This window comes from Austrofundulus limnaeus, unplaced genomic scaffold (assembly GCF_001266775.1).
Source record: "Austrofundulus limnaeus strain Quisiro unplaced genomic scaffold, Austrofundulus_limnaeus-1.0 Scaffold95, whole genome shotgun sequence".
Classification (NCBI taxonomy): domain Eukaryota; kingdom Metazoa; phylum Chordata; class Actinopteri; order Cyprinodontiformes; family Rivulidae; genus Austrofundulus; species Austrofundulus limnaeus.
The window spans coordinates 659,661-673,616 of record NW_013952497.1 but is presented as its reverse complement, the minus strand read 5'-3'; the positions used below and the strand labels follow the sequence as shown (position 1 = coordinate 673,616).

Below are 13,956 nucleotides of genomic sequence, written 5' to 3'. Positions count from 1 at the left end.
ATGCATGAATGAGTCAAAGCAAGGCTTTGGGCATGTTTTTTATGAGAGTATAATATTATAACATGATATAAAACTCAAAAAAGTTGATTTTACTTGATATTTCCCCTTTAAAAACTTAAGAAAAAGACACTAGTAAGAGAAAATCTGAGCATTTATTCAAGTTCAGCATTTAGGTCCAAGTTTTAGATATTTGTGTTATTTGAGCGTTTTCTTTTAATTACACTTTTTCTTTTCTACTCTCCTACATCTAATTAGAAGTTTTTTATTGTTGGCCTTGGCTGCTCCATTCTGCAGAGGTTTCACAGCGACTGAACTCACACAAAAGATTTGTCAACTGTTTTAGACTGGATGACCTTTTAGACAYGAGCTGGGCTCAAACCTGCAACCTCAAGAGTTAGACTGAGGCAATCACCACTGAGCTACCAGATCTATATTATTATTAAACAACTTTGTTTGCCAGCTTCAATATAGATTACCTTTAATTAAAGTTCTGATTTCCTTGAAATTGAAGTTCTGTGGTGTTATCTGTAATAAATATCTTACCTGCAGTGGAAATGGCTCAGAGTTAGAAATCTCTCAGTGCACAGTTCCAGTTTGAAAGCGTGAGTCTTTGTTCACTCTCCAGGAGTGGAGTTCTCCTTGCTCCAGAACCTGACCGAGGCTCTTTCCGATGACGACGCCCACTACGTGATTCGACTCGCCAACAGTCTGTTCCTGCAGGAAGGCATCAGCTTCAACCCCGACTTCCTGCACCTGATGAAGAAGTACTTCCGAGCCGAGGTGGAGACAGTCGACTTCAGCGAATCGGCAGCAGTCGCCGAGCGCATCAACACCTGGGTGGAGAACCATACAGAGAGTGAGTCCGTGAAAGAAAGTAGATCCGATGGGTAATAAGGATGTATCTGTACAGAATGTCTTTATGGCTACATTCATTAAAAGAGAACGTTTGATCACATTTCTCCACAATGAGTTTTCTCTTGACCCAAACACGCTCTGTGCAGGTAAGATACGTGCACTGCTGTCCGCTGACGACTTCAACAGCGTGACCCGGCTGACCTTGGTGAACGCCGTCTATTTCCGAGGTTCCTGGAAGAACCAGTTCAGGCCGGAGAACACCCGAACGTTTTCCTTCAGCAGAGATGACGGCTCTGAAGTCCAGACCCTCATGATGTATCAGCAGGGGGACTTCTACTACGGTAAATGTGCCTCTGCTGCGTTGGACTAGTGGCTCTGGGTCTGCAGTTCTTGATTTTTGCCTGCAGCTCCTCGGGGCTGTTTGAAATGTTAATCTGGGATCTGAAATATTCATATGTGAAGTGTTATTCCCAGTTTGTACTTAGCGAGCTCCGCTTCCACGGTAAAATYCTCCTCACTTGTTGAAACCTCTGGTGTGGCTATTTGATGTGGGCCGTTAGGTCTTGTTGAGTTGTGAAATACTGTTTTGGTTCCATTTCTTTCTTTTTTTTAAATGTTCTCCAACAAAAACGAGGAGTATTTAAACATTTTATATGTTTTTTTTAATCTAGCACCACTCTGATTCATCTGCTCATGTTTCAACCATCATCTTTAGGGTTCTTCTGTCMATTTTGGTTATCAGACAAAACGCATAAATGCAAATATTTGAGCCTTTTTTTGTAGTTTATGCAGTTTTTGCAATATTCTGTTACTGCAATGATGATAAATTTGCAATATATTGTGCAGCCCCAATCATATCTAATCATTTCTTTTGCCAATGTTCAATAATCTGGGTAAAAGGGAAATTTATGAAATAWAATCCTGAAGAATATTTTAAAGCACTTTTCTGGGCAGTACCAACAACTWAAGATGATTTTGAGCAGAAAAACCTGAAGTTGTTGCTACTTTCCCTGCATGCAAGCGAAGCTATACTTTCAACACCAGCTGGGAAATCCCAATATCCTTATATGATTTGAGGCTTCTTCTCTCAAATTACATCAAGAAATCCTCATTAGATTATTCTAAAAATATGATTCAGACCAATTAACAAGACAAATCAAGCCATAAATCTGGAACCACTCAAAAACTCAGGATATGTATCAAAATGTGGCTTAAAAAACAGAAAAATGTGCCTAGCTTAAATAAAAAATGATTGCAGTTTCTACAACACCAAGTGTTTTTTTTCCTGCATTGCTACCAAAGGCTTGTGTATCTCAGTTATTTTAGCACCGTCTGTATGCAYGTGCTGAGAGTGCACACATGCGTACACCTGCATATTTACGCTCACACACTCAGGACAAAGGAGGGAGATGTGTGTAATCCAGGGGTAAACATAGCGTAATGCATGCTTGTCGGGATTTGTGTGTCTGAAAGCTGCAAAACAGGGACAGGTCCTCGGAGAGATGGCTGCATTTGAATTTTTCATTTTCCAGCGTTATTATGTTGTTTATTGTATATTCTTCACACTTCATGAGCAAAAGCTGCCTAGAGTCTTTTAATTCTCCCGTTAAAGCTGTCTCAAAGTGTAACTACATTTGTGCATAATATAATAAATAATGTTATGCAATGTAGCAGATGTCACTGTTAGATTATGACTCTGAGCTACATATCAAAGTTTAGCTCAGTTTTGGTAAAACTGACTGAGCTGTAGCCATTTTTGTGTCKGCTAATGTCATATAGCTGTGGTGGATGTCTTGAATCAGGGCAGCCCCAAGGGTTMATTTGATGTAGAATTAAAAGTATTACTAGAGTTTTATTAAATTGTATGTCATGAGGTATTTTGCTAACAGACAGACAAATAAAAAGGGCATAATTTTAACCAAAAAATTTGTATATTTGGTCCACATCTGATTTTATCTCAGTATCTGTGAAATGTAGCCATTTTTGTGTTTAAATTGATTTWACAAGCGAGCAGGAGGCCGGTTCCAGGCCAAGACTTGAATTTGAATAATTAAAGAGGCAGAATAGCTGGGTGTGACTTTAAATGGAGTGAATAGACACGACCGGGGGTCCTAAAGAGGTGAAATAAAGGGTGTGAGAGCGTTTCACTTCTGTACCATTGTTCTTCTGTGGCTTCAAACAGGCGAGTTCAGCGATGGCTCGCAGGAGGCCGGMGGTGTGTACCAGGTCTTAGAGATGCCCTACGAGGGCGAGGACACGTCCATGATGATAGTGCTGCCTCGGCAGGAAGTTCCTCTGGCTTCTCTGGAGCCCATCATCAAAGCACCACTGCTGGAGGAGTGGGCCAACAACGTTAAACGGCAAAAGGTGGAGGTATACCTACCCAGGTAAAAATCAAGGACACCTGCAGAAGCTGATAATCCTGATTTTCAGGAMAAACATATACAGCAGACAATACAATATATAGATTATGGTGATGTCATAAGCCAAAGAAACAGCATATATAGGTGACTTTGTTTACACTGGATAGTGTTAGCTTCCTATTTCATGTCCTGTTCCTGAGTTGGATGTAGAAAACATTCAGCTGTGAGAATGATCATTATCAGCTAATAAACCCAGATTTTTCTCACTTGTTTTACTGTACAATGCCGACAACACTCTCCATGTGTTTCAGCRTGTTAGCCATCATTGCTCAAATTAGCTCTGGCCGTTTAGGGCAGTGGGGTCCATCTGATTGTCAAATATAAATGGGTCGCCCTGTTTGTGTAGTTTACCAGATGTACGCACTGRTCCTGAGATGATGAGAAGCTTTCCAGGTGTGACGCAATCCTGGGTGGATGATCTACTTTGTCGCTGGCCTCCATAAAGAATGTTAGAGATCTGTGTTCATATGTTTCTTTTATCCAGTGGTGGGCAGCGCTAATCCAAAAATTAGCTCCGCAATTTCTAAAGCGCTTATGAAAATATTTAGGTCTGCAACTGTAAAAGTGCTTACGTMATAGAAAAACTACCGGAAGCTAATTTTAAAGTGCAAGTTTAATTTGACACTTACTAGCTGRCAACAATTCATGTACAATATATGCACAAMACTGCCAACTAGCAGTGTATGAACTCTTTTACRCCGATTGCTGGGGATGTGATTTACTTAAACAGACCTTTAGCTCCTGGTGTAAAAATTGAAAAGTTGCTGAGGATTGCTAGTTCGGCTGCTTCTTTGTGTTTTTCTTTTGTTTGTTGTAGATTTTTCGTTAAAGAAGAATCAATAAAGTCATTTTAAAACTGTTTATTGGAAAACTGAAGCGATGCATTCTGGGTACATGGCGGATTTGATTTATGATGGGAAACGAAAGCAYGGAGAACAGGAAACTATCTTCCCTTCAAAATAAGAGCTTGGATTTTAAAGTTTTCCATGTAGYTGCTCCAGTTGACCACTAGATGTCTGTCTTCATCAGCATAACATCTTTAAATCATTTCTGCGTCTCTAACCCCGTTGCTTTGACCAGTTACATTAAGTATTGAGCTCCAGTGTTTAAACTTTATTTTTTTTAAAAGGAGCTCCGATTGTAAAGTAAAATAAATCAATACATCCAAATTTTTAGTATGGATTACAAACGTTAACTGTTTTTGCTATTGCCTTCCTGCTACGTAAGCAGACACAAAGCATTGTGGGAAATCAGAACCTTGACCCAAAGCAACAGTCAGCAAGGATGTATACCTTYTCAATAASTGTGTTTATCTGTGAGAGGTGCTGTTGGAYAGATCACGTGTTGTGATTCATTGACAWCCATACCTTCCGCTGTTCAAGATAATGATGRCTGGTAGATAATTAGTTATTAGCGRTACTACATTTTAATTTTAGAAAGTGCAAATCCGCTTATGAATTATAAAAATTAGTAAGACCGCTAAAGAGCAAACGAAATGTTTAGGTCCGCAATTAGCGGATTTGCGCTTTAGCGGGCTGGTGCCCACCACTGCTTTTATCCTACTGGAATAAGCTGCAAAACCTATCTTTAAATGAAAACTTATCTAAACTATAGAATCAGACACTGTCCTGCTTCCATACAATGCCCCTCATTAAACCCTAAAATATTATAAAGCTGCRCTTTTACACACAGGTTCTGCTTTACAAAATCATCAGTTTGTAACAAGCWTGAAACTCTTCAAGGTCTAATAAATGTCATTCAGTCAGACATTTTAATTCTTTAGATAATGGCTCCCTARATGGATCTTAAGCGGTTTAAATGTGGCTTTTAATTTGTTATTCCTTCTGCTGATCATCAGGATTATAATCCCCATCTTGAATCCCTGAAACCTCTAACAGAGATTATTGTTCAGGTTCAAGGTGGAGCAGAGGATCGATCTGAGGAGCACGCTGCAGGACCTGGGAATACAGAAAATATTCACCAACGATGCTGATCTCTCTGCCATGACAGGTGAAGCGCAGCGGAACGCGCACACACACACACACACACACACACACACACACACACACACACACACACACACACACACATCTGTTTCTATAACAAACACAGACACTGATACGAACAGAAGAGTAAATAAGATCCTCTAAAGCTTCAGTATAACATCTAATTCTTGTGTTGGTAGCATGAAAAAAAAAAAGGCTTTTTGTTGTTTCTAAGGTAACTGGTGGTGAGTGGGCAGGTCGGTGCTGTCACATTAGCAATCAAAAATAGACCCCCACTGAGAAGTCTATATATACTGGGAAGTACTGTATAGACTAAAATACATACATCACATCAAAATCAGARCAAAGTAGGAGGCAATGTTTAATCCAAGATGTTGTTAAACCAATGACATAAATAAAATGATGCTTTTAGTCACTTTAGATTTAGCAGAAATGATTAATTGTTATTAATAAAGGTGGGATGACAGGACTTTGTTAAGCCCAGTGTGCACCTGCTTCAACACCTCCAGCTTCAAATGATGAAGCTGGCTGATAAAAAGCGGGTGATTCACCTGACATGCTTTCAGTYACCGGGGAAATAATTGTGCAGGATCCTGCGTTTGAGCCGACGTCGTGTCATAAGAGAGCGTTGCTTGATGCGATCGGCCTCTCGCTGTTGGTTTGACTAATGAGCGCTCACGACACGGCGTCTTCTCCTGGATGTACATACAAATTAGAGTCAGTATTGTGCCGTCATTCTTGTGCCTGATGTAAATTATGATGACAGGTTGATTAGGAATGCACGTCTGTGTGTGTGTGTGTGTGTGTGTGTGTGTTGTCTAGATGATAAGGATCTGTACATTGGAAAGGCGGTGCAGAAGGCCTACCTGGAGGTGACAGAAGAGGGTGCAGAGGGAGCTGTTGGATCTGGTACTTGTTTGTTTTTGGGKTTTTTTCCTAAATGCATTTCTTTGTTTTGTTTTTGTGGTTCTCAGACAACAAAGTCAAAGGTTCCCAAATGAAGGTCTGCTGCTAACACATATTATTCAACTCTGTTCCAGGAATGATTGCCCTGACCAGGACTCTGGTGCTGTACCCACAGGTCATGGCCGATCACCCCTTCTTCTTTGTCATCAGAAACAGAAGAACAGGTGAGTTTATAAGTTAAAAAAAAAAACATTTCGACAGAGATATATAAAAACAAAGTATGTTTACTTTATTACAGTGTTTTAAGAAATTTTTTTGTGAAAAGCTGTAATTTCACCAAATATTTTTTTTAAATTTGTAACATTTAATTTTATTTCATTACTTTCAAAATATAAAATTTAAATATGACCTGAGCTCATCATGAAATGAGTTGTTTATACACTTTAAAAATGAAGTGTTAAATTTGCTTTACCAATTTAGGTCATCTGGTTCCCCTGAACTGAGTTGAGTAAATGTAAAGCACTTTACTCAACTTGGTTTAGTAAATTCAACACTTCATTTCTAATGAAGTGTAAAATTACTTTTATATTCCTGATTACTGTAGCAGTTTTAGGACTTTTACTTAAAGAATTTTCTTATCAATAAACACATATACAATAGGTTGCCTTCAGGCCCAGGCTTCCTTTGAAAAAGAGATCTGAGAGCTCAACAGGACTTGCCTGGTTAAATAATGGCAAATAAATAATCAGTGAATTTCATTTTTACCAAAGTCATTTTCTCCTAAAGTGTTTTTACTTTTACTTTATTGTTTTAAGTACTTTATACACCTTTGCGTTTTGAGGTATATTGGTGTACATCTAGAACATCCAATAGTACACTATTTAAATTTAACCTCTAGTGTACAAAAACACAGCAGAGTTCATCAAAGAGTTTTAGCAATTTGCTAAATGCAAATAAGTAAGTAAAGTTTATTTATATAGCACCCTTCATAGATATAAAATCACAAAGTGCTTCACAATAAAACCAAGAAAAAAATAAAATAAATTTAAAAGCATAACATTCATACAAAGTACAAGTAAAAAAATAGGTAAAGAGAAAAAAACTGAGCTGAGAGCCTTTTTGTAAGAGCGTCACTAGAATCAAGGCTGTGTATAGATCGGGGCAGTGCATTCCAGAGCCGGGGTGCAGCTGCTTGGAAAGACCGATCCCCTCGGGATTTAAAGTGGGTGCGGAGTACCACCAACAACCTCTGACCTGATGACCTCAAACTGCGAGATGGTGTGTGAAGCTGGATCAAATCCAAAAACATATGAGGGAGCTTGTTCATGTAGGGCTCTGAAAGTTAAAACCAGAATTTTAAAATCAATTCTAAAATGAACTGGGAGCCAGAGCAGAGAAGCTGAAACAGGTGTGATGGGAGCTCTAAATGGTGCTTGTTATAATTCCAACAGCAGTGACTCTAGAGAAGCAACTTTTGCTGCCTCTCAATCTTATAGAAGGGTTACAAGTTGTTTCCAAACAACTTGGAATTCATCCTTCTACAGCGAGTAAGATTATTAAGACGCCTGCCAAATAAGTTGACATCCCAGCAAATTCACCCTAAGATCAGACCATGCAATGCTCGTAGAATTTACAAAAAAAAAAAAGCGGGCTCCATCTCAGACTCTGCAGGCTTCAATTAGCATGATAAATTTGAGAATAGAGTGTAGTTACTAGAAACGGACTGAACAACTGTGGCTTGTAAGAAAAAAAGAAAAAAATTGTATAGGTCCTCTGGACGGGTTCTTCTCTAATGAAATGTTTCGTCTCTCCTCCAAGAGACTTCTTCAGTCTGAGAGTTTCAGGCAAAATTCAGGCTTTTAAGCACTGCCTCCATGTGACTGATACTCACATCACATGGCTATCGTTGACACCTAATTAACACCTATTGTTAACAGGGGGTGGAGTGATACTGGCAATAGCCACGCTGTATGAGGGGGACAACTGAAAACGGAGGCCTCCACCTCTGTTTAATGATGGATGGTCTTTCTTCACAAAAATGGCTTCTTTTACTCCTCTCTCAAACCAACGTTCCTCTCTATCAAGAATGAGAACATCCTCATCTCTGAAAGAGTGACCGCTGGCCTGTAAATGAGTGAAAACTGCAGAGTTCTGGCCATTAGATGTAGCTCGTCTGTGTTGGGACATTCTTTTGAACGTTGGTTTGAGAGAGGAGTAAAAGAAGCCATTTTTGTGAAGAAAGACAGTCCATCATTAAACAGAGGTGGAGGCCTCCGGTTTCAGTTGTCCCCCTCCTACAGCGCAGCTATTGCCAGTATCACTCCACTCCCTGTTAACAATAAGTGTTAATTAGGTGTCAACGATAGCCATGTGATGTGAGTATCAGTCACATGGAGGCAGGGCTTAAAAGCCTGAATTTTGCCTGAAACTCTCAGAMTGAAGAAGTCTCTTGGAAGAGAGACGAAACGTTTCATTAGAGAAGAACCCRYCCAGAAGACCTATACAATTTTTTTTCTTTTTGATTTTTTACCTGGATTACTGAGATGCATCAGGACATGGCTTGTAAGAGTTTTAATCTCAGTCTGATTCAAATTCTGTGGTCGAGCCAAATTAAGAGTAGTGCAGAAACAAATGTCAAGTCATACAGAAAACGCCTTCTGACAGTWATTGCTGCTAGAGGTGAAAAATTTGTGTTTCATGCACAACTTTTCCATTTTGGATTTATTTTGTTTACTAAATAATGACAAATTAATGGAATTCGTTGTCTGTTTTTGTACAACTGAAGTGAAAGAACTTGCATACAAGCTTTCTTTATCATATACTGTAACTGTATAACCCCTTATTAATTTGCAGCTGCTTACATTAGTAATACACAATATGCRTGTTTGTTTATTGTTCTTCTCATCTCAGGGTCCATCCTCTTCATGGGCCGAGTCATGACCCCCGAAGTCCTCGAGCCCAACGACCATGACTTCGACTCCATGTGAACTCGACTCGGTCTCTGTGGAATCAGCTCCTGACTTCATTAAAAACTACCTATTCTCTATCACCATCTTCAGCTGTTTTATACTCTGTACGAAGAATATATATTAGCCGAATATTTAAAAAGATATATATTTAGGCACGGCATACGACACGTGATGTGACAGTGTTTTTTTATACTGGAAGCTTTAAATTATCGAACACAGACATGCAGACAGAAGTTGTAAATATATTCACTATAAAAGTTTTATTTGTATGAGTAAAAATGAACACATGCAGTATATAAAAAAAGAAAAAATAATCCACGCGTAACCCCTTTAAGTTTAGCCTAGCAGCTTCTTACACAAAATCTATTTTATTCCTTTTTAAGAGTGTTTTTTTTTTCTCCACACTTTATTTACACGGCTGACCGGCATTGTGTTTTATATCTATGCTCAGTATTTATTGCAGAATGAACACGTGCAAACACGAGTAAATCTTAGTAATATATTTGTTCTGAACAGTATTGAGACATTTCCACTTTTTTGTCACATGGCTTTACTGCTGATGAATTATTATGCCTTATCGTACCTGATTAATGAGGCTCCCAGCTAAGCGTCTTTATGGGGGAGCTGGGAGGAACTGGGGCAGGACCGGAGGATGCAGGGTGTCCATGTGGTGGGAAACAGGAACACCAGCTGTAAGGATTCTTGGATAAAATATGAATGTGTTGCCATTAAAAATGTATATCAATATATGTTTGAAGAGTGTATTTTTTACATTTAAAAGACAATGCATCTTACTTTGGCTTTAAATAATAAAGTTTCACTATTAACTTCACATTTTTTGCAAGGTCTGAACTGAGTATTTTGATGTGAGGATCGATACTAAACTATCTATACCACTGATACCACAACAATATGCTCCAAAATTTATTCTTAAATCAAAATATCCGATATACTTCAATCTTTTCAGGTAATGTGTATCATTAACAKGAACACAGTGGAAAGAAACTAAACTATCTTTGTGGAAATCATWCTTGTTTGGTGGGAACTACTTTTTCTTCCGCCTGGGTAATCATAAKCGAAGTTGCACATGCTCAGTCTGCTGCTCAGTGTGTTGAYRTTACATGTTCAGTATTATGTTACCGCGTTCATGTTAACGTAAATTAAGATGCAGGTTTTCATTTTTATAGTAGTTCTTGATAATTCATCCACCTGTTACCTTCTGCTTCTTCTGAGTCAGGTAATGGGGCAGCAGCTTGAGCAGGGAGTAGTTCTTGATAGTTAAACAAAAAATATTATTTTTTTTATTATTTCACTTCATTTTTTAATTGTTTAAACAATATTTTCAGATATTTAGCATGATTGTGTCCTCTTTTTATGCATTAGCTCATCTATACCGTAGCCTAAATGAGGGTGCTATATTCTGAGTTTAAAATAAATTAATTACTCTGTCTTGTATTCTTTATGAAGTGGTGATTTGAAATACACTACTTTGTTTTATTTACCAGACACTTTAGGTGTATCTGCACAAAGTATCAGTATTGACTCAGTATCACTCAGTATCACCAAATACCAGTCTGAGTTTTACTCTGTATCAGAATCGGACCGGAAATCAGTGGGTTCAAACATCCCTCCTGAGGATACGAGTATAAGATTTAGTTTAAATGTTCAAGAGGTTTATTCATGTTTTAAAAACCAAAAGTTGTTTTTTTTATCAGCCTTAAATTATTCCAGCAGGCAGAGTGTGATAAATATTGTGGAGGAATCACAGCTCATGGGTGTAGGAGGTTATTTATAATCTAAATTACTTCCACCAGCTGGGGTGATAACTGTGCCTTATGTGTTCATTTTGTTCACAACCATCGTCTCTCCTCCTACACAATAAACTGTACAGAGGCTACATATGGAGAACTTTTGATTTAAAAAAATACTCTCATCAAATGACTGGTTGAGCRTTACGTCTTCTAGAAGTGAGAGGCAGTTAATGTTCAGTCAAAATCTGCTTTAAGACACTTCAGTTATACAGAAATTATTTTTTTTCTTTTGTTATATTCTGTTTTATCTTTTCGTCCTCTTGCTTTCATTTTCTTACATTTTCCTAAATTGTTGCACCTTTTCATTCACATCTCCCCGTTTTCACTCTTCTTTTTGTTTTACTTTGAAGAATTCATTGCCATTTGGATTACTTCATTAGTTTTAACCAATTTGCCATCTTTGATTGTTTCCCTGATGACCTGTACTGAAATTTATCATTTTCATTTACACTGAACAACATAATATTAATTAGACAGTCTGGTTTGAAATGGCTCCAGTCATTACAGCCACAGCTGCAGTCATTAGCTCCTGAATCAAGCATTCAGGTTCACAGCGCATTATTTAAACACGCCCTGGTAAATAATTGATTTTTATTTTAGAGCAGCTCAGAAACAAAATGGATGGTGTAACTTGTTCATAAAATAAACTTCGRCYCTGAAAGAGGTGGGACATWGTGTAAAATGTAAATATTATCTGAATGCAAGGATTTGCAAACCTTAAAAAAAATGAATAATTGTGAAATATTATTCCAAAAATGTCAAACAAATGTTAAACATTTGTTTCAGACTGATTGAGGGATTCAGTCTCTAWAATGTTTTTTTAATATCCAGTGCTCTTTGAACTCGCCTTTTGTTGCCTCTGTTCTAAGTTTTTTGAGAAGTGTTGATGGCAAAATAGTAATTACCCTTTTTTCACAAAAATGTACAGTTTCATAGTTTAAACATTCAGTGTGTTTACAATGTTCTATTGTGAATAAAATTTGGATTTATGCTTATATTCAGAATCAGGGTTGTATTTAGTTCACTTTTGACTTATGTGGTGTATTTTAAATGTGACCCTGAGGTCATGAACCAGGCCCAACTCAGGTGTCATGATGTGGCCTGATACACTGGCTGGCCTCGACTCAAACGTAAAGGAGCAGATTTTACATCAATAAGGACGAGGTTGTGCAGGATGTGTATCAGCCACAATAACTCAAAGTAGTATATTCGGTAAACCTTTCTTTTACAGTCCCCTAATTACCAYGCAATTTCCTAGTATTTACGTGCTAAGTAATTACATTTTACTATGCATTTACTTGGTAATTACAATACTTTACCGTGTCCTGATGCATCTCAGTAATCCAGGTAGAAAAATCAAAAAGAAAAATAAGTAAGTCCTCTGGACGGGTTCTTCTTTAATACTTTACCATGTAATTACTTGGTAAGAACATATGTTTCTATGTGTTTGTAWTCTTTTGGTTAATAATATAGAATGGAGGTACTACTGAACAGTAATTTGAGTTACCCAATAAAGGTAGTTTTACTATGGCATGGTGATTAGGGACTATATATATACATTATGTGGAAATTTAGTTGGTAGTTTATTTGTAAACACTGGGCAGTTGATGTACTATTAAGATCACTAAATTAGTTTATATACATAGTAATTTTCTAAGTATATACTTAAAACGACATTGTAATTAGTAGGGGTGCAACGAAACAGAAAATTCACGATTCGGTTCGATACTTTAGCCTCACGGTTCGATATTTTTTCAAAACAAAACAGAAAAATGACCATGCCCTTTTTAACTTGTAATTTATTTAAATTAAGTACAAACATTTATTTAACCTCAAAAATACAGTTTTTTAATTAAATGTTGCTGAAACAGCAAATTTCTCAGGGGATCTGCGCTCAAAAATGCAGCCTAGGTGGAGTAGTCGAACACAGATCCACTGATCCTTCAACACAGAGCATCTTCAGAAGACAAGTTGATAAAATAAATTCAAAAAATCTGTATTGTTCGATACAAGTGTGTGTTGAACCTAAAACACTGTATTTAATGGTTCGATATGGGTAAATGTATTGTTGCACCCCTAGTAATTACGGTAGGTGACTGTAAAAAAAAAGTTGGCAATTTTTTGGCAAATAGTGGATAATTGAGATATTATTGAACTGTAATTGTAATCGAATTACCCACTACAATTAGTTTAACTACACARTATTTTTAATATGTTCTTACCAAGTAATTACATGGTAAATTATTGTAATTACCAAGTAATTGTGTRGTAAAATGCTACCAWATAAGTGCTAGGTAATTGCATGGTAATTTGGGGACTGTAAAAGAAAGGKTTACTGTGTATTCTTTATTAAGGAGTCATAATACTAAGTGTGGTGTGAGCTTTTATGTTATGAAATAGGCCTACCCCTCCTCCCAGACAGGGGCGGAGCCAGGAGGTGGCCAACGGGTGACTAAGCCCACCGTGGAAAAATCTTTGACCACCCTATAACCACTGCTTTGCCAGCACAGTTTTGCATATATAGCTTCACCAAATGTACAATGCTCACTGTCACTGCTAGTCACTGCCTAAGTWAATGAGAGAATCACCAAGAAACACAATTAGATCATCTGCAAATTGCCGTGTAGGACAAAATAAAAGTTTCAATTTCTGATCCAACCCTGAGTGACCAGTGTGGCTCTGCCTCTGCTTCCAGGAGCTGTTTTTGGTGCTAGCTGCTTCCAAAACCCCCACCCTCTCTGCGTAAAAGTAACCAAAATGTCAGAGTTCCTTTGAAAGCCAAAAATGAATTGCGAGGCCGGCTCGTGCAGCGGTGACCCGCAGCAGCGTTTCAGAAGCGTGTCGCCTGGCAACCAGCAGCTTGGCGGTCAGCCGGCGTCACGCGCAGCCCCAGCAGCATCTCACTCACACACACACAAAGACACACACACACAGACACACACAGCGGCGGCCCAGACAGCCACCAGGACGGCTAAACTTTCTTCCG

The 13,956-nt window shown here is 38.1% G+C and overlaps 1 protein-coding gene across 1 annotated transcript in view; it reads left to right on the top strand.

Annotated features, from left to right (window-relative positions):
* serpini1 (serpin peptidase inhibitor, clade I (neuroserpin), member 1) overlaps positions 1-9,906 on the top strand; it is a 30,059-nt gene extending 20,153 nt beyond the window's left edge. The window contains exons 3-9 of the mRNA XM_014012834.1: positions 626-856; positions 1,002-1,196; positions 3,038-3,242; positions 5,191-5,288; positions 6,107-6,193; positions 6,325-6,414; positions 9,101-9,906. Of these exons, the coding sequence (XP_013868288.1) occupies positions 626-856; positions 1,002-1,196; positions 3,038-3,242; positions 5,191-5,288; positions 6,107-6,193; positions 6,325-6,414; positions 9,101-9,177 (983 nt within the window). The 3' untranslated portion in view covers positions 9,178-9,906. The remainder of the gene's footprint in view (positions 1-625; positions 857-1,001; positions 1,197-3,037; positions 3,243-5,190; positions 5,289-6,106; positions 6,194-6,324; positions 6,415-9,100) is intronic.
* Positions 9,907-13,956: the final 4,050 nt, after the last annotated feature.